This window comes from Empidonax traillii, unplaced genomic scaffold (assembly GCF_003031625.1).
Source record: "Empidonax traillii isolate 1590-97213 ecotype Southwest subspecies unplaced genomic scaffold, ASM303162v1 scaffold172:size1107868, whole genome shotgun sequence".
NCBI lineage: Eukaryota > Metazoa > Chordata > Aves > Passeriformes > Tyrannidae > Empidonax > Empidonax traillii.
Window position 1 is genome coordinate 990,678 of NW_020955365.1, and position 18,910 is coordinate 1,009,587.

Consider the following 18,910-nt stretch of genomic DNA (forward strand, 5'->3'; position numbering starts at 1 on the left):
ACTGTAAGCAAATTATTTCAGAACTCTTTCCTTCAGGGATTTCATGAATCCTTTGAAGCCCAAAGTCTGGTCTGTGATTAGGAGTAGACTCCAGGGTTAGACAGGCCCCACCTCTCATCCCAGATGGAAACTTGAATGAGCCAGGGAGCTATAAAATAGCCTTCTCATATTTAACACCTACCGTAGCAGCTGTTCCCCAGAGCTAACGCAAGAGCTGCATGTCCCTGTGGCTGGCCTGCTGGGACACAGCACTTGGAGAGGGTTGTTCTTACCCAGCTGGGGTGCCCGGTCACAAAGGTGTGGGGCAGCCGAGATGTCCAGTGCTGTGGGTGAGGACGCACCAGCAGCAGTGCCAGGGAAGCTCTCCAAGGCTGGTGCCCACACAGCAGGGAGGGGCTTTCTCCAGCCAGGCGGTTATCCCAGGAGCGAAAGGTTTTGCCCTGGGCCAGCTGCTCCTTTCCCACTAACCCCAGGAGTGGCTGTGGGCCCCTGTAGCAGCTGACGTGTCTCTTGCTGAGGGGAGGACCAGAGCAGGGTGGCATGGCGAGGAGAAAACAAGCTGGTACGATGGGCATGTTCGTCTTCCCGTGTCTCTTTGTAATCCTACTTACTACATGCTCCCCATCTGGATGTGCTGGAGATGTTGACTCTGCATCCCACAGTAAGTGAGCTTTCTTCCAGGCTCAGGGAAACACTGGGTCTGCTGCAAGGAATCCTCCTTCTCCAAGGTATGCTGCACAAACATTGTGTGGAGCTTGCAGGAGAGGTGTTTGGGTGAGCTTGTAAGGTTGGGATGCTTGTGTGTATGTTGGGGGAGCCTCTTTGAGCTGCTCTTGGTGTACCCTCTGCCCAACCCTGATCTTTCCTCTCCAGGCACATCCAGCACCACAAAGAAACCCATCCTGTTAAACAACATTGCAGATGCTGAAGCCTTTGTCAGTGGTGCAGAGGTGGCGGTCATCGGATTCTTCCAGGTGTGTTCACAGCACCTCCCCTCTGCCAGTTGTGATCCCTACCCCACACTGATGACAGTCTGGGGCTGGATGTGGTGTAAACACCTGTCAAAGGCAGCTATTGTCCCGAAAGGTGCTGGAGCTGTGACAGGCACGTGGAGGGATTAGGTGAAAGGCATTCTCTCTCATGAAGAGAATACGGGAACTTGGCCTCTGTGTGGAAAGGGAAATGGAGCAAGGGAGGAAGGTGAGGAAGGTGAAGGAGGTTGCAGGAGCCTTGGAGCAGGAGAAAGGGAAATGCTGCAGGGGGAAGCAAAGCAGGAATGTGGGTAGCATAGAAACAGTGTTGGTAAGAGGTGAGTGTGAACAACAGTTTTTTGCTGTAGTCAGCAAAGACAGAGTAAGGCACTGCCTGTGTGATGGGGCTGAGGAAGCTGTCTTGGAGCAGTGTTGGTGTGGGTCCTCTGAAGTCCAAGATGGCTTGGGCTCAGGCTACGGCCTCCTCCTAGGGAGGGTGAAGGCATGATCTTTGTCTCACTGCTTTGTTCCCCAGCGTTGATATCCTTCAGATCTCTGTCTCTTTTTTTATCTAAATTCAATTGAATTCAAAGGTGAGTCAAGGGTACAAGCCCCTTGCCCCCAAAACAGCATGCATATTTTTCCTCAGGAAATAAAACAAAATTATTTACTGAGTTAGAGCACTCCAAAACAGAGGCCTCTTTGACAGGATCCTTATTACTTTTAAGGTCCTCAAACTGCACCTTTTTCTGCCTTTTCTTTGAGCTCTGCTCTTCTGCTGCCCACATACTGCCTCATGCCAGAGAAGACTTGAGGCTTTAAAAAAAACCTACTTCTGCAAGCGCCTTCCTATTTCTGCCCTGTGCCAGAGGACAGCTCTGCTCTGGAGGGCAACTAGGAAGGGCATCATGCCCTCGGAATAGGGCACTGGCATCTCACATCCCAGCACAGAGTGAGGACGGATAGTGCTGCCTGTGCACTGTAAGCAGCAACAAGTGTGTGAGTGCTGGAGGCTTATGCCCCAGGGGTCTTATAAGCACTGATCACAGAGCACCAGCTGCCTCGAGTTCAGTGCCTGCAGGCATTTGGAGCTCCTTGGGGGTTGCTCTTGCAGCGCTAAAGCTGTGCAAACCAGCGAGGCAATCTGCACACGCAGAATGAAAGTGCTGAGACGCCTACTTCCCCCAGGGTAGCTTGTGACAGGGCTGTACCCAGAGCCTCCTCCTGAGCTACAGCAGGGACATGGCTTCTTTTGTCTTGTGCCACGGTGACCTCCCTCCCGCTGCAGGGTTTTATTCTTCAGAGCCAGACAGGAGGCTGCTGCCGTGCGGGCCCAGCTGCCAGGAGCATGAGGCTGCAGCCGCCAGGGACGTGTCGGGCATTCAATGCCTGAAGCACGACAGAGCTGCATTTGAACAGCAGATAAAGACGTATGTGTACCGTGAGGGCTTGGCCCTCTGCCTGAGGGTATATTCATCCAAATAATGTCCATGTTCTCTGTTCACCATAAATTATTTCTCTGCTGCAGCCTTTCAATTCACTGCAGTACGCGGCTCGGCAAGCTTCCCGTATAATGAGCATGGCCTCCCTGACTGGGAACAGCATGCCATGGTGGAAAAACAGCACACTGCTCCAAAAACCCTGCGTGTCTGCGAGAAAGGGCCATGCTTGGCCTCATTAAACCCCAGCTTTCCCAGGAATGCTCCAAAACTCTGTGAGATTATTCCCACCCTCGGCTTTAGCGCTCTTACCAGAGCAGTGTTGATGTGCTGGCATTTCCAAAACAGGTCGCGAGAGATGATTTTCTTTGGAATGAACAAAGAATTTTGTTTTCCATTCTCTCTGGGCTCACAAACAGCTGAGCTGACAGTTCAAACTAAAAAGAAAAACAAACCAATTTCCAAGCAGAGACCGTGTCTTGAGAATTTATGTCCAATAATAAAAATACATGACTGAAAAGTTGGGAATAGGAATAGCAAGGGAGGCTTTAATGTAGGCTAGGGCTGTAGTTAATGCTCTCACTGCAAGAAAGAGAATGGACCTCAAATTGCTGAGAAATTGCACATTTCTATCCTTTGATATATCTGAATTAGCTACTTTTGAAAGGTTATATTTAAGATATCTTTTAAAAGGAGACAGGATACCGATAATGCAAGGCATTCAAAAAATTGTAAACACCTGACTCTAGAACCAAGGTTAGCTTAAAAACTATGGGGGTTATATATTTATTTTATGCACACACACACAGACACACACACATATATATATATAAAATTAAATGCGCTACATCCAGATTCTGGGTTTGTCCTCTTCCCTTTGAGAGCCCAAGGGCTCTGCACCACCCTGGTGTGTTCACCGTGAGCGTGGGCAGCGAGGTTTGGGAGGAACGCGGGGCAGGGCGCACACCCTGCCACAATTACCCGCCGGCCGTAGCTCGGGTCGGAGGGGCGCTGGGCACCGCCGCCTGCTGACGGTCCCGGCCGAGCGCGGCCGTGGCTCGGCGGGGCGGGGGGGGCTGTGCGTGGGTCTCCGTGCCGGCCGTGGTGCCCGCGGCGGGCGGCAGGGGTCGCCCCCGCGCCGCTCAGGCGGCGCTGCCGGGGGGTCCCCGCGGCGGCTCCGCTCGTCACCGCCCGCCCCTTCACTGCCCTCCCTTCTGCCCCCGCAGGAACCGGAGAGCGCCGAAGCGTCGCAGTTTCGCCTGGCGGCCGGACGGATCCCGGAGGTGCCCTTCGGCCTCAGCACCAGCCCCGCCGTCCTGTCCCACTACGGCGTCTCGGCGAACACCGTCACGCTGTTCCGCAGGGTGCGTGGGCACCGCGGCGTGGCGTGGGGCGGGGGGCACACACAACCACGAGCAGCTCCCGGGGAACGCGCTGCCAGGCAAAAAACTGTATCTCCAGCGTGAGCACTCTGGGTCCCACTTACGGTGGCGTGGGTGAGAGGGGCTCCAAGACAAGCACTTTCAACTTGCCCGCAGTCACGGTACAGAAAGGAGATCTCTGGGAAGCAGTGGTAAAAACTTTGAAGCTTCTCACCTGTCCTTAGACCAAGCCAAAAAAAAAAAAAAAAAAAAAGGGTTGTTATTGGCAGTCAGGCTGCCTGCCCACCTCAAAGCACATCGGTATAGCTTCCTGCCCCAAAGAGGGCTTTTGCTTTTTGTTTGCAGAGTGCCCGTCACTGAGACATGGAACATTTATCGTATCTGATGAGATTTGGCTTTTAAGTGTTTGCCCTATGGATCTGGTTCAGCACCCAGTGCTCTGCAAAGAGCAGTGTCTGTGTTTCTGCATGACCTGCTTGGAGCTTGGCATTAACTTGGATGGGGTTTCCATAGTTTTGGAAAGTGTCTTGAGACATATGAAAGGTGTCTAGACTCCATGTTACAGTGGATCAACATATCAGGCTTGATATCAAATCTTGCCAAGTGTCACTTCAGACAGGCAAAGCTGCCTCCCAGCATACAGAACTTTTCCATCATGACTGAAAACAGATCCAGCTGGGTCTCTGCAGTTACAGATGCTCTGCTACCAAAAGAAATCCCAAATGCTCTTTTCTGTCTCCTACACTGTGGTTTGCAGACTTATTCCCTAAATAAGCTTTGGTCATGGAGCCATTAGAAACGTCACTTTGGAGTTTCTTAGGTATGGAGACTGTGCAAGATCAAATTTTTGTTGACTCCACTGTACGTGCGGGTGCCTCCCTGTAGCTATGTTTGCTGAAATTTAAACATATGATACTGGAAATGGCCGTGTACTTACTTCAAGAATGCTAAGAAAAGCTAAGAGCAAACGTTCTACTGGTTATATCAGTTTCCTTGTGTTGCCCCTTTTCACACAAGTATGGCACTTGAGGAGAGTGTATCTGAAGAGGAAAGGGGCCCCAAGTAGCACAAGAAGTCCTAAGAACCAGTGAAGTGTTGTGTCACCAGAGCTCTAAGTGCATGGGGTGGGGAGAAATGGGGAAACACTACATGTTCTAGGGAAACTAAATATGTCAGCTTGGCCATGTTCTAGATCCAGGCTGTACAAAGATTGGACAGTTTGTTCTCTGTTCTTTCGCATCATTTCCTGCACTGTGTTTACCACTGACATTATCCAAATAATTCAAGAAGAATGATCTAAGAGTGAGCAATAGGTGGGCAGCTCCTTTTATTTAACCATTTATTTGCTATGTGTAGATGTTGCAATTTCAAAGCAACACCCTTTTCAGTTTTGGTTTTTAGTCATGGTGGTTTTCTTCCAAAAGTACTGAAAACATCCTTTGTTTTTGTGCTGTGGCAGATAGTGAGGATGACTGCATTGGGAGAGTGTTTGATAAAAGAAAGTGTTTGGATTCTTGGAATTTGGATTATATTGAATACTCTTTGTTTGGAATCCAGCTTTTGTGACTGAACTCTTGTTTAATAGGGGAAAAAAACCAGCCAGGAAAATAATACACTAGTCAGGTTTAAGTGTGGTTGACAATTCACTTGTCTGATTGTCAGTTTTTCTTAAATTATCAGACTTATTTTTTCATTTCATCCTGTGTTGGATAATGTGTAGGAGTTAGCGGTCAGAGATAAAAAGGAATTTTAAAAGAATGGGTACAGGAACTTGGAATCAAATACTCATTTGAAGAATACAAAGATGCGTGACCAGGACAGAAGTGAATCAGAGGCGTAAATTAATTTTTTCTTTGCCTTTGCAGAGTACGAAACACTTATAATGCTTTGAAGTTTAAACCATAATTACAGGAGTAGGAGGGACTGCTGTCAACTGGTGAGACTTCTCTGCATATAGTGTAAGGAAACTGATTTATTCTAGTGAGGAATCTGGCCTGATGGACCTAAAAAGAACATAATTAACAGATGCTAACAACCTAATTATATGGAGTGATAAAGACATTTTGACTACAGCTTCAACTATTAGATGCAGGCTATTTTCCATCCTTATTTAATTAAGAACATAAATGTTGGGTGCAGATTCAAGATGTTTTTATCCCAAAATGGAAATCAAATGTTTTCAGAAGGCCATGAAAGTCAAGAAAAGACTTTCTGTAGAGTCCAGGGTGCTTTAGATTGGTTCCCAAGGCCTGTCTGATTTCACCTGCCCAGGTGTTCCTCTGTCCTGATGTTACTTACTTAAGCAGAACTACAATTTCATTTTATGCAGGAGGAAAATCTAATGGAGCAATCAGGCCATACAGTCTGAAAAGCACTAGCTTGGGTTGTCAGACAGGATAGGTGATTGGTATAAAAAGCCTTGCCAGTGACCACAGAACAGCAAGAATTACTTTAGATGTCTGCACCTCACAGGAAAAACTAACACAGGCACTTTCAGAGGTTGCACAGATGCGGGGAGTAAAATCTGGAGAGTGCATGTGGGCCACTCCTTAGCCCCAAGAACCTCATTCAACATATGTATCAATGGCTATCAAATCCCAAACTTTGATCCTATTTCATGCCAGGGCCCAGTGGCTTAATTCAGTCACATCCTGTGCTGGTACTGCACAGGAATTCTGCCCTAAACTCAGTTGGTTTAGCTATCATTCAATGGTTGCCTGCTTGTTTTCTGTTTACCAGGTCATAAAACCTCAATAAAATCACATAATTTTGGGGAAAAGGAGTGTGGGGAGGTATGTGGCAGGATGGATTTTCCTCTAAAGCTAAAATGTGCTGGGCTTGATTCCCCCCCCGCTATACTGTAAGAAAAATCCTCTTTTTATTGGAGAGATTTCTTACTTGCACAGTGTTTCCAGGAATTCCATACAGGTCCATGCCAATGTTTATTACTTGTAGAAAAAACAGAATAAGCAGATGAAGACTTTTTAAAAGGGATGTAAAGCCAAAATCGATGTGAGGAGTTAGGCTATTTAATGACCCTTTTCCACAATACCTAGAGTACTTTGTCAGCTAATTCTCCCTGTCTCCAGTGCAGCAGAAGCTGATACTGTAGGGATGGCTGGAGTCCTAAGTGATTTCTATTTTGTGAGTTTGCCCTGTACTTGGGACACTGAAAAAGGGTAGAGGATCTTAAAGTGCAGGCTGGCCTCTGTAGGTTCTAGACCTCCAGAAGTGGTGGTGGTGAGAACTGGGAATTATGTCGTGATGGAGAGAGGATGGCAATGTCCCAGAGGTTGTGTGTGTCTGTGTGTAGTGGTGTGAGTGCCATCAGTGCCTCTGGAAGGGGTGCTGAGGTGAGAGGACAGCTGTGACTGTAGGTGTCTTTGCATGTCTTCAGGTAGACAATGACCGGAGGGATCTGGATATGAACAACAGAGAAGTTGATACTGAGAAGATGACTCGTTTCGTTCGGATGAATGAGCTCCGCCTGGTGACAGAGTACAATCCTGTGGTAATTACCAGCTCCCTGCAGCGCTCACCTTTGCACTTGACCTTCCTGTGTGTGTCCCTGGGCCCAAGAGTTTGCATACCCACGTGTGTGTGAGGGTGGATGGGGTTGAGGGAGCCATGCAGCTCTTTACTGCTACACCATATCTGCCTGGAAGCAGATGCTTTGCTGGGGTGTGTGAGTGGGGTGGGAGAGGAAGGGAGTCATGGCTGTTCCTTTAGCTTTCCAGGAAATTTGGGATGCTGTTGGGCAGAGAGCTCCATTTCTTACCACTCCTGCAGGCAGTGCTGCTTCCTCACATGGACATTTGCCATGTTGTGCCATGCCTGCAGACCCAGCTGAACCAGAATCTGCTCTCTTTGGCTTAGAAGCCTTGACAAACATGGAAACTCAAATGACACAGTCTCAGAAGGAAGGCTTTTCTTCATCACTCACTGGACAGGGTTTGATGTAAGCCTAGATATTTGACTGCATATTCAAGAGTAGGTTGGGATCTTCCCAAGCAAAATTTTTCCCATCCCCTCCATTCCTTATTCCAGAATTCATCTGTTTAACAACAACAACCACCCTCCCTGCCTCCCCCTCCCCCCACCTCCCCCACAGTCAGGCTTAGGATGCTTCCATGTTGGCCATCTTCACTGGCTCACCTATCTGACTGGCACTGGCAGGGTCACAGTGCTCTTCCCTGCTGTAGAGGGTGACCGAGGATTTAGGCTCCTCTGAAATCTCAGCAATTCACTGGGCTCACTGCTGTGTGGTCAGTAGGTCTTAGAAGCCCCATTGGCTGCAAGGCTGAGAGTTTATCATTGCTGATGGCATATTTTGTGGCCTTCTGGATAGCTATAATAGTGCTGACCAGGCCCATTTTAATCGAAGGAGAATGGCCCAACCTGTTTCAGAGCTATACCTTTCAAGTTGATCCCAAGGATCATCTAAGAGAACTGACACAATCCCCATTTCAGTCACAGCCTGCAACTAGGAGAGTTTTTTTTCTTGGAAAATATAAAATTTTTGTTTCCACAATGAAATACTGTTGAAGTTTGTCTTTTTTCTTTAATAAAAAAATGCCCAAAACAAAACAAAAAACCAGCAACAACAAAAAAAAGAAAACAAAAAACCCCAAATGAAACAAAAAACCCAAACAAAACCAAAAAACCCAAACCAAAACAACCCCCAAAGAAGTGGATTTGTTTTCTCATCTTCATAAGGGATGTGAAAAATGCATTTTAAAATAACAAAATATTTCTGGGAACTGCGATATCCTGCCTCACTCTCCTCACAGCCCTTTGAGAGCACCCAGGTCACGTCAGCAGGGATGTTCTTGCTAGCTCTGTAATTGCCCAGGCCTTCTTAACTTTTGGAACCTCCATTGCATCCTTTTGCAACTCATTAGATCATAGCTCTTTCTTCACGCGTTTCTGCTGATGCTTTGGGTTCTCACCACATGATGTCCTGTTTGGCACCCAGGCTGTGTCCCTCACCAAGAAGTCCTGAGCTGTTCAGCTGGTCCCCTCCACCCTGACTGTCAGTACACAAGTTGTTAGGTTTTTTTTCTGGGCACTCTGGAGTGCTATCAAGGTGATGCAATTAACAGTGCCTCCTGCAGTCTCTGGCCCAAAGCCCTCCTAGCTCCCCTAAGGTAGCTTGTTTTTTTGTAAATATTTATTCCCAGTGCATATGCTGTTTGCATCCAAGAATGCTGCTGGTCAGCAGAGGATGGGGTCACGTGGATTGCACTGAGTGCTGCCAGGAGTTTCTCTCCCCACCCTGGGGCCCTTAGTGTTTCTCCTCCATACTTGAGGCATTTTTAGGCAATGCTTACCCTGTGGGCTTACCAGGAGAGTCAGATGTGACCTGACCATGTTGATGGGCTCTGCTGATTGCTCTTGCACAAAGTTGTGTGGACAAGCACACCTTTGTGTGGAGCTGCTGGAGGAACTGCTGCTGCAGCCCTATCCACTCACAGCCCAGCCTTGTAATGGCCCTTGGTGCTGGCTGACTTCACCTTCACCTTCCCCCTTGTCCTCTCCCCTGAGGTTCTCTAATGTTCTCCAGCCTTAGTTTGCATCTCTTTTACTCTCCCCTGCCTCAGCTGTGCACCACCAGAGAAGTGAAGGGATACAAAATGTCTGATAAACATTAGGCTAACAGCAGAATCTCATCTGCCAAAAATTAGATGCTCTGTAGTGCACTGCCTTTGCCAGCATGCACTCCCTGACCCCTTCCTTGTTACTCCTGGAGCCTGTGGAAACTTTCTGCTCCCGCTGGCTGGGAGCTGTACAGTCTGTGCCTCTGTGGTTTCGGTGGCACGGGGGAGGCAGCAGGTCTGGCCTGGATAGTGTTTAACTTGAGGGAGAGGCTGCAGGGCTGCAGGAAGCAGACAGAAGTGAGATGATGAGTGAGTTCATCGAGATGGTGTGGTGGCTTCTTGGGCAGTGCCAGCCCTGTCTCCTCACAGAGGGCCAGTGTGTATTGCCTGCAGGCTCCAGGTCTTCTCTCACTGAGGCACTGCCAAGGCAATTTTAACCCTCAGCACTCTGGAGTGCCCACGCCCTGGGGTTGCTGAAACTCTGGACTGATTCTCATGCTATGCACAACCTAACACTAAAGAAAGGAAGGAAGAGGAGACACCGACCTTGACACAACAAATCCTTCCCACTTTCTTGCTCCCATTTCAGCTGGATGCTGAACCTCAGTGATTTAGAGCACCCTTATATCCACTGTTTCCTGACCTTTGCTCTCCACATCCGTGCTCTAGTCGTCAGTTTGCTTTATATAGGCAGTCCCCCTGCCTAATCACTATCTTAAGGACAGTGGTGAACCCTTGTCAACCTCAGATACTCATCTTAGGAACAAGCAAAGTCAGGGAGTTGAGTGCTTCAACGAAGAACCCAGATTGGAACCCTCCTGCTCATGATGCTGATTTGCAAAGAAATCTCAGCCAAGTCAGGAGGACTGATGTCCCTCTGACACTGCATCCACTACAAGTTGAATGTTCTCAATCTCCTTGTCTGTGTGTGTTTTTCTCTCTGTGCTGGGCAGACAGCAATAGGTGTGATGCAGAGTTCGCTCCAGTTCAACCTCCTCCTGATCACAGACAAGATGTCTCCAAAGCATCCTGAGCGAATGCGCAAGTTTCGGGCCTCAGCAGAGCTCTTCAAGGGAAAGGTGAGTCTAAGCAGAGAGAAAGAGGAGCCGTTAGGGAGAAAACATTACAGTAATTTCTGCCATGAATGGGGAGGGCATAATCTCCTCTGTGCATTATGAGAGCAAAGGTCAAGTAGCAAAAAAAGAAGATTAGATGGGTAATTAAGTGGAGGGGTTGTTTCTGTTCACCTTTTGCCAGTTTGCCTCCCTTTGGGGAAAATATCCTCTCTATCCTGCTCCTCTGCTCTCTTGGTGGAACACTGTGTATTTCATTGCTTCTGGTCCAGTTTTGTTCCCTTGTACTGGAAGATGACAAACAGCTGCTCTACTTCAGTCTGGCAACGGTTGCATTCCATTGATGTGAGAGATTAATTTGTATATACAGCATGCAAGATGCCAAGGAGCCTTATATAAGTGATCAGATAACAAATAATGTCAGTGCTTCTTAACCCTTAGACTTCTGGTTGGATCCTGGGGAAATGGCTATTTTAAAGGAGTTGGAAGTGAGTTTCTTGGATTTTCCACACTGAGGTGATGAGATAGATGGGGTGTTTGAGAGAAATTTTGCTTAGTTCCCATCCCTTGTGTACAGAGCTCCCCAAACAGTAAATCAACCCATGGCTGATTCTCTGCCAGGCAGCTGGATTACAGGGGAATTTGTGGCTGGGGAACAGAGGAGTGAATTGGCAAGAAAAGGAGAATTCAGAGCAACAGGAAGGCATTTGGGGCAGTTGGGAGTAGGCAGAAGATCCCAGCAGTGGGGACGACTGAACTGAGAGGCAGGAAGAGATCTTCCTCTGAGAAGTGTGGAGCTGGAAAGAGTTGGAGTTTGATAACTAGAACATCTGCATGCCTCTGTTTTTGGCACTAAAGGGACAGATTTGAAATCAAGTATATCCAAACTTCAAATTCTGGGGCCCTCTCAGGACTGTGCACTCCCAAAAGTCTTGAGACACGTTTATGCCCGTTTATGCTGCTTTGGACCTTGCCATCTTCCCTACCCACTGGCAAGAGACTAGGCAGAAAGTGTGCATCAAAGTCAAAAGGTTCCTTCGGAAGTGTTTTGCTTTGATGAGTATGTCGTGATAAAACCCCTTCATTTATCTGAAAAATTCTATTCATCTCATGTGAGATGTGTGTTATATTAACACTATTATCACTGTCCTTCATGAGCAGCAGAGTCTGATACTGGTCTCCCCCAAGTAGCTAGGTCTTCTAACAAATTGCTGTTTAGCACTGCTCTCCTTTGCTGATGCAGCTGCATCTAGTTTTCTTGTGATACGCCTAGATCTGAGAAAATGGGAATAATTTTCCTAGAAATACTTCAAAAAACATTGTATAAAATGTTGTACTGAAGTCCAGATAGTTTATGAATTTTCAGCAAGCCAAATCTTTTTATTTTGTTTGTGCGGGCACGTTTCCCACCAAATCAGTCTAGAAGTTCACCAGGGTAAAATATAAAGAATAAAGATGTGGGAATTTGACTAATTATTTCCGCTTTACTGCAGTGTTACTGCAGGACACAGAGATGAAGAGATTTAGAGTCTAATAAGTTGTTTTTTCCCGAAGGAATGGCACTCTTAGAAAACAACAAGAGAGAGCTAGGATCTCTCTGTTTGGCTTTTAGATCTGGACAGCAAGGAGTAAGCAGGGTCGTATGCCCATTTAGGTTTGTCTCCATTGTTCTGTCATGTATTTCAAACATGAATTAGTTTGGGTATCAGAAGCAGCCACTGCATAATACCATGATAATCTCTGCTAGCTAATTTTCCTAAATGGAGTTATCTATTGTCAGGACTACCAAGTTAACTGAGGTTTGCTTAAAACAAGTAAAGAATTGAATATATTTTGCCTCTTTGTGGCTTGTAGATTGTCTGAGAATTAATGCAAGATTCTTGACTTGAATTTTATTAGGGATTACCAGTGAATAATTCATATCCTGTGGGATAGTGGTGGAAGGCTTGCTTGTGCTGCAGGGTTAGTGCTGTCAGTAGTTTGAGCAAGGAATTATTGCTGTGCAGTGGAGAGATGTTCGAGCTCCCTGTGAGTATGTGCCACTGCATCCAGCAGCACTTTACAGCCAGGGTGCCAGAACAGAGTGGGGCTGCTTGGTGTGCTTTGCAATTTCTCTACAGGCCAGTGCAAAACACAAACAGAGCCTCGAGAGGATTCCAAAGCAGGAGAAGGGGTACCTATCCTGTCACACATCCCTGTTGCACTCTGATGGAAGAATAGTCCTTGCCATTGTGATCACCAGTGGGAGGGAAAAGAGAAACTTGTTGCTCAGATTGATGGAGAGGTGAAGAGGAACTTCTGCTGCTGCTGAGTGGCTGACCTCAAATAATGAAGAAAATCATGGAATCATTTTGGTTGGAAAAGACTCTGAAGATCAAGTCCAACCAATAATGGATCACGAAGAAGTGATTCACCTGCCAGTTCCTGGATTATGGACCTTTCATCTCTGCTTTATGATCTTCTCGTTCTTGTCTGAGAAGAGGCTGAGATTTTCAGCTGGAGGAGACATGAGGCTGTATGGTGAGGTCTGTTATTTGGAAACAGCCTGAACTGCATGCTGAGCAGCAGTGAGTGCCTGAAGGCAGTCTAGATTCCTTTAGATTTTATTGTGGAACCTGGGTGCTATAAAACGCTGGAGAGGAAAAAGCAAATGGTAGAAGATGCTAAGCCAGCATAAACTGACAGCAATAAGAAGAAATTGCAGACATTGAGAAACTGTTGTGGGTGGATAACAGACAACAAAGTTCAGAGCACTGCAGCTGCAGGAGTGAATCCACCAGCCCTCTTAGACGGATCAAATATGTGCTTATTTAAGAAAGTACTGCCAAGAGTCCAGGTTTTCTACTGGAAAGGAAATGTCAGGGTTTGCATTGCTGGGCCAAACTAGCATAATAATTTTCAGTTTTCTTTCCACAGGATCAGAGTAAAACATCATAATTACAGCTGGTGTATCTCATGGATGTTAGCAGAAGTCTCAATAAGATGATGTTGGGAATAACAAAAGCAGCTTTTGCTGCAACTGATGCAACTGGTTTCCAATGTGAAAATGTTTTTGGGTAGAGATGTTTGCAAATCTCCCTTTTAATTTATGTGTAGATCCATTTAGAAATGGGTTCTGAGAAACTCCTGAGTGTCCTTCAGGACTTCTTCCTTGGAAATGAAAGGATGATGCCCTTTCTCTTACAGTCATCTTCCAACAGTCATTCATACACTTTTTATTTTTCTTATCAGACATTGCTGGCTCCAGAACTACCTCTTTAACCATAAAGAGAGGAGCCTATAAATATGGATTTTCTATGTTACTTAATAGATATCTGCAGTAAAGTTGTTTTTACAGCTTGCTTTTTTTTTTTTTTTTTTTTTTTTTTTTTTTTTTTTTTTTTTTTTTTTTTTTTTTTTTTTTTTTTTTTTTTTTTTTTTTTTTTTTTCAAATTCAGGACCGAGGTTCTACTTTTGCTTTGATATACTTTATAAGCTATGTAAGACATTACTCAAACTTCAGAATTTGATCTTTTTGCTTATACAGTCTCCTCAAAGAATGAAGACTGCAGTTCTCTGAAGTTCAAAGTCAAACACTGGATATGAAGCTTGATCATCCTTCCTGTTTGTCTTTGTTAGAGGCAAAACTAAGCAATGTTAGATTGGCTATTACCATTGCAGTGCTATTTTCAATTAACTCTAATTCCTTGGGCAATAACATCATTCCGTATCTTAGTATTTACTAGGAACTCGATGTTCTAAAAGTACTGGGCTAGGAATCAAATTGTGAAGACACCAAAACAGCATCAGCATACAAATTTTCTGAAAGAGAGCTTATTGCAGGTGACAGTGCACAGATAATATCATGTGTGGAGTAGATGGTTCGTGTCAGGAGTTCGTCATCCATGCAGGATATCCTTCATTGCCTGTAGCAGAAGATCTCTGAAGTAGGACAAGAAGATTGCTATAAAATGAAACAATATCATGGAAATCACTTCAGAATCAAAAAACCTCAACCAGCTTTTATACAGTAGAGTATGAAATGGAAAATGAACCTTCTGTTTGGGATGGAACTAACTCATTTCTAGTAATGATAAGAGAGTTGCCATTCTAAATGGTTAATTGTTTTGGTGAATTATAGCTTTGGTGAGTCATCTGTGCAAAGGTTTTAGGCTCTTTTCAGCACTGATTGAGAAGAACAACCATATCTTCCCTTCTAAAATAGGTGGAATAAAGTGCCTGTCACTGTTTATCGTAGAGGTTACCTAGATGACTGACTGAGACAAGACTAGGATCTGGATGGCAGAGATTGGACAATATGAATCTTGTCTCATGGTCATTATAATTTTCCATGATCATTGCATTTATTCCTTATGAATAGAGATGGATGGGAATCTTAGAACAAAATAAATTCCTCAGTTTGTGTGTTTCCATTTGCTTCTGTAAAAAAGAAGGTATTTGAAATTCTAAACGCCAACCTTTTAATTCTTTAATTCTTATTCTATTCTTTGTTTTCATGTTTTCAGCTTTTTAGTTTTTGGGGTCTTTAACAAAGACTGGAAACTTGATAAAGTGAAGAATATAGTGAATACCATTTATTTATATTACTATTTTTAAATGCTATTCATCTGTTTTATGGGTTTTATAGGTGAAGGAGGTTTTGTATAGAAAGTGACACCATTTATGAACCTAAGTATTCTAAATGCCTTTTTTTAATAACCTCTTGTTTAACATTTGATTGAAAAAATACGGTTGCTAATGAATCTTTCACAGAGAACCTCAAAAGTTTGTGAATGAAATGCTGAAAATGTGGTGCCATTCCCTGTAACAACCCCCTTAAAATGCTTCCTCTCCAGCAATGGCTTCTCTTTACTTTAAGTACTGCTGTTCCATCTGAAAACCACTTGGCTCAAGTCCTTAGACCTGTGAACCTCAAATTCGTGACCATTCTTTAGTTTGATGTTTTATCCTGCAAAAAAGATGAATAAAGCACTCTAGAAGAAGTTCCCAACAACCTGTCTGATCACTAGCTTGTTTCCCTTGGGGCACAGTTGGCTTTTGGAAGAGAAATTGCAAGTGGTAAATATCACATATCCAGTGCAAGTATTGTTCCTGTTTCTGTATCTCTCTCTATAACTGCAGTTAAACCTTATAGTAGCCTAACTATCCTTCCTTTACATAGGTTGTTGCCTAGGAAAGTTTCCAGATTTTTTTTTTTTTAATAGAACATAAATTTAATAAAATAAAGAATTGGAGATTTACCAAGTTTATTTTTAGAGAAGAAAACAAGTTTTGAACTGACTTGAGTGTTCTTCATTGAATTGATAGAAAAACATGAGTCACAGCCTGGGAACGAGGCACATCATCTTCACATTACATTACTTTTCTTTTATTAAACTCTCCTTCTTTCTTCTGTCAGTCAAGTCATAGCCTTTTCCATAAGTACATTGAATATGCTAGCCCAATAGACTGCACAGGATGAAAAGGAAATAAAATGACACATGCTAGCTGGGTGTTTATTTCATTAACTTGGATCTCAACTGCTGAAGGATTCTATTTAATCAGATCACTGATTAAATTGTTTCTTGATGAATTTATTTTCTTTCATAAAATTTATACATAATGTTTGTATCTAGTATGAATAGATAATTTAACAAAGATTTTTGAGATAGCTGTATTTTTTTATTGGTAATATTTCAGATTCCATAATTTTAAGTTTGTGCCAATTTCTACTGCACCTCTACTATCTAGGTTGAAACCTAGCTTTTAAACTGAAATCATGGAGCTGGTCACCAATTATGGCAAATTTGTACTATTGAATCATCCCAGAATAATCTTAATCCTTGGCTTGATCTTGTTCTCCAGGACTATCTAGGAGCAGAGAAAACTGTAAGTCATTCTCATCCTGGCTTATTCGTTGTTGGGCTTCTCTCCCCAGGTCTGAACAACCCTTCACTGAGTTGGGCTGTATGGACATTGGTGTCTTGTCAGCAACTTCTGTTTCCCACATGATGGCATCTTCATTTATGTTCACTGCAGCTCACTTAAATACGTTTTTTGTGTTTGGTACTTTCATCTTCTTATCCTTGCTGCCCTGCACTTCACTCCCACATTTTTGCAATTGAGTTTCATTCTTCACACACCAAAACATTTTCTGCCGCTTTTGGTCTTGCATGTATGTGAGCACTTATCCAAATAACTTGCAAGTAGAAGAGTCAACTTCTTTGACATGTGCTGCTAAGACATCTTATTTCCTCATCTGTTAAGGGAATAGAAGTGGAAACTGCCTTCCTCTCATACTGTAGATATATTTTTGAGGAAGGTGAAAGAAGACATTTTGGTTGGTAGTGTAAGTCTGGACTTGATAAAATACAGAAAAATGCACTGCATGAAGCTGCTAGATTGTGGCAGAGGAAAGTATTGTTCTAACAGAGACAGTTTTCTCAAACTCTCTATAAAAAAAATCACTGTTAATCTTCATATGATCACTGTTTGGGGATCTGTTCTCTCTCTCACCTTCTGTTTTTCTCACATTTCCTTCCCTGTTTCCATCACAGATTCTCTTTATCCTGTTAGACATCAATTTGAACGGCAATGAACGAGTAGTGTCATACTTCCAGCTGAAGAAGTCCCAGCTGCCTGCTCTGGCTATATTCCACACACCAGATGATGAGCATGATGTGATGACTGTGGATGAAATCTCCACTGAGCGTGTGCAGGACTTCTGTAATCGTTTCATACAAAGAATGAAGAAGGTGGGTCCTGTATGGGAAACAGATCTTGTAGGATGATGCTGTTGTTCACAAGGCTCTTGAAGAAGATGACTTCAGTTCCTTGAACTCCTTCCCATCCCTGCCACCTTCACTTTCATATACATTTTCACCTGAATATAGGTAAAACATTAGATCCAGGGCAGAACGGAGATGGATATCTTTGTAGAGTCTCTTTCTTCATCTACAACAAGAAGACTTCACTGACCTCTGAAGGTTTCTGTGAAGCATCTATCATATAGGAACAGCAGCTGGGGAGACAAAGTGAAGGGTGCTTTTGGATGCTGAGAATGGGATGGTGGATGGCAGCATATGAGAGCGGGTGAGAGAAACAATGGCGTGGGTAGGAATGAAATCTATCAGGAAGGCTACAGAACAGGGTATACAGATGGAGGCTTAGGACTCTAGTAGAGGTCTCTGCTGGGAGAGGGACAATTTAATCTCCATGTCCATTCAGTGTTAAGACTTTTCTCTGTTAAAATTAGCACAGAGGTTTTGTGTTGTGAAGTTGAAATGAGATAGGGCAGTGGCACAGACAGCAGAGGGAGGCATTTGAGTTATTTTCCTTTTATCACTGTACTGAGAAACTGAGTAATGTCAAAACTGATTTCTTGCCCCTAATGTGCTTTAGAAAGAAGACGAATCTGAGAAGCCCCTCAATGAGGAACTCTGATTCTTTCTCAGCCAACAGGATGACTGTGCCCAGAGTAATCTGTGGTGTATGAAGAGTTCACTTCACCCTGCAGCTCGACAATTCCTGAGCCAAGTTGGTCATATATTCCCATCACCATTCTATGTATATATATGCTATCTGTCCTCTCCAGAAATCTCTTCTCTCTTCTCATTCATTGGCTCCAGTTCACTTCTTTTCAGTACTCCAGTACCTCTAGTATTGCCTTACAATGTGTGCTTCCATGCCACTCTGTTGGAACAAAGAGTGGCCTAGCAAAATGGCAATATCAGAGGTAAAGCTAGTAGTTCCCAAGGATCTGTTTCCCTCATTCTCTTAGCTTTTGATGATATGGTGGGATCCACTGTCAGCCTTTCCAGACACTACAAACAGATTGGTTGCTTGATGTCACATGAACTTTTCCATTTATTTTACTAAATAAAGCAGAAAGTGAATAGCCTGAATTTTTACTCAAATATGTTATTTCTCACTCGTCTTTCATTTGAGGATGAAGTCTCTGTATTTATGAGTAAGCTCAAAAAATCTACTTTCTCTGAGTTTAACTTAGGCTTGTAATGCCTAACCAGTGAGGTTGGCTGCTAAAAATCATTCCCCATGGAACTGGGCCTATCATCAATAGATAATTCTGCCAGGATGAGAGATTTCTAGGAAAGTTTGGGATCAGAATAGCATTGGGTACAGCAGCTCTGAGATGGTGCAGCAGAAAGGAACAAGCCTAAGATGTTGCAGAAGGGCAGTAGAAAGTTTCCTTGCAAGACGGGATATTCCACGCTACATTGGAGGGAAAGGCTAATGTCTGTGTATTGACCTCAAATATTCCTCAGAGGTCACAGTACTGGTATATAGGGAGTGGGGACTTTGCAGGTGAGGTGTATGAGCCATCCTTGTTCTGCTGTACTAGATGCATGCAGTAGGCTTGCCTCATACTTTGGCGTGAAGTATGGATGCTTCTGTCAAATAGTGACTGCAGTGTCTCTCAAGGCTTGAGAGACTAGGCCTGGGACAGGG

The 18,910-nt window shown here is 44.3% G+C and overlaps 1 protein-coding gene across 1 annotated transcript; it reads left to right on the plus strand.

The window, feature by feature from the left end:
* The first annotated feature begins 567 nt into the window (after positions 1-567).
* Positions 568-18,357, plus strand: ERP27 (endoplasmic reticulum protein 27). Its single transcript, XM_027885802.1, has 7 exons — positions 568-661; positions 874-974; positions 3,295-3,774; positions 7,190-7,303; positions 10,343-10,468; positions 16,999-17,196; positions 17,843-18,357. The coding sequence occupies exons 1-7, from the start codon at positions 568-570 to the stop codon at positions 17,882-17,884; spliced, it is 1,155 nt and encodes a 384-aa protein (XP_027741603.1). The 3' UTR covers positions 17,885-18,357.
* Positions 18,358-18,910: the final 553 nt, after the last annotated feature.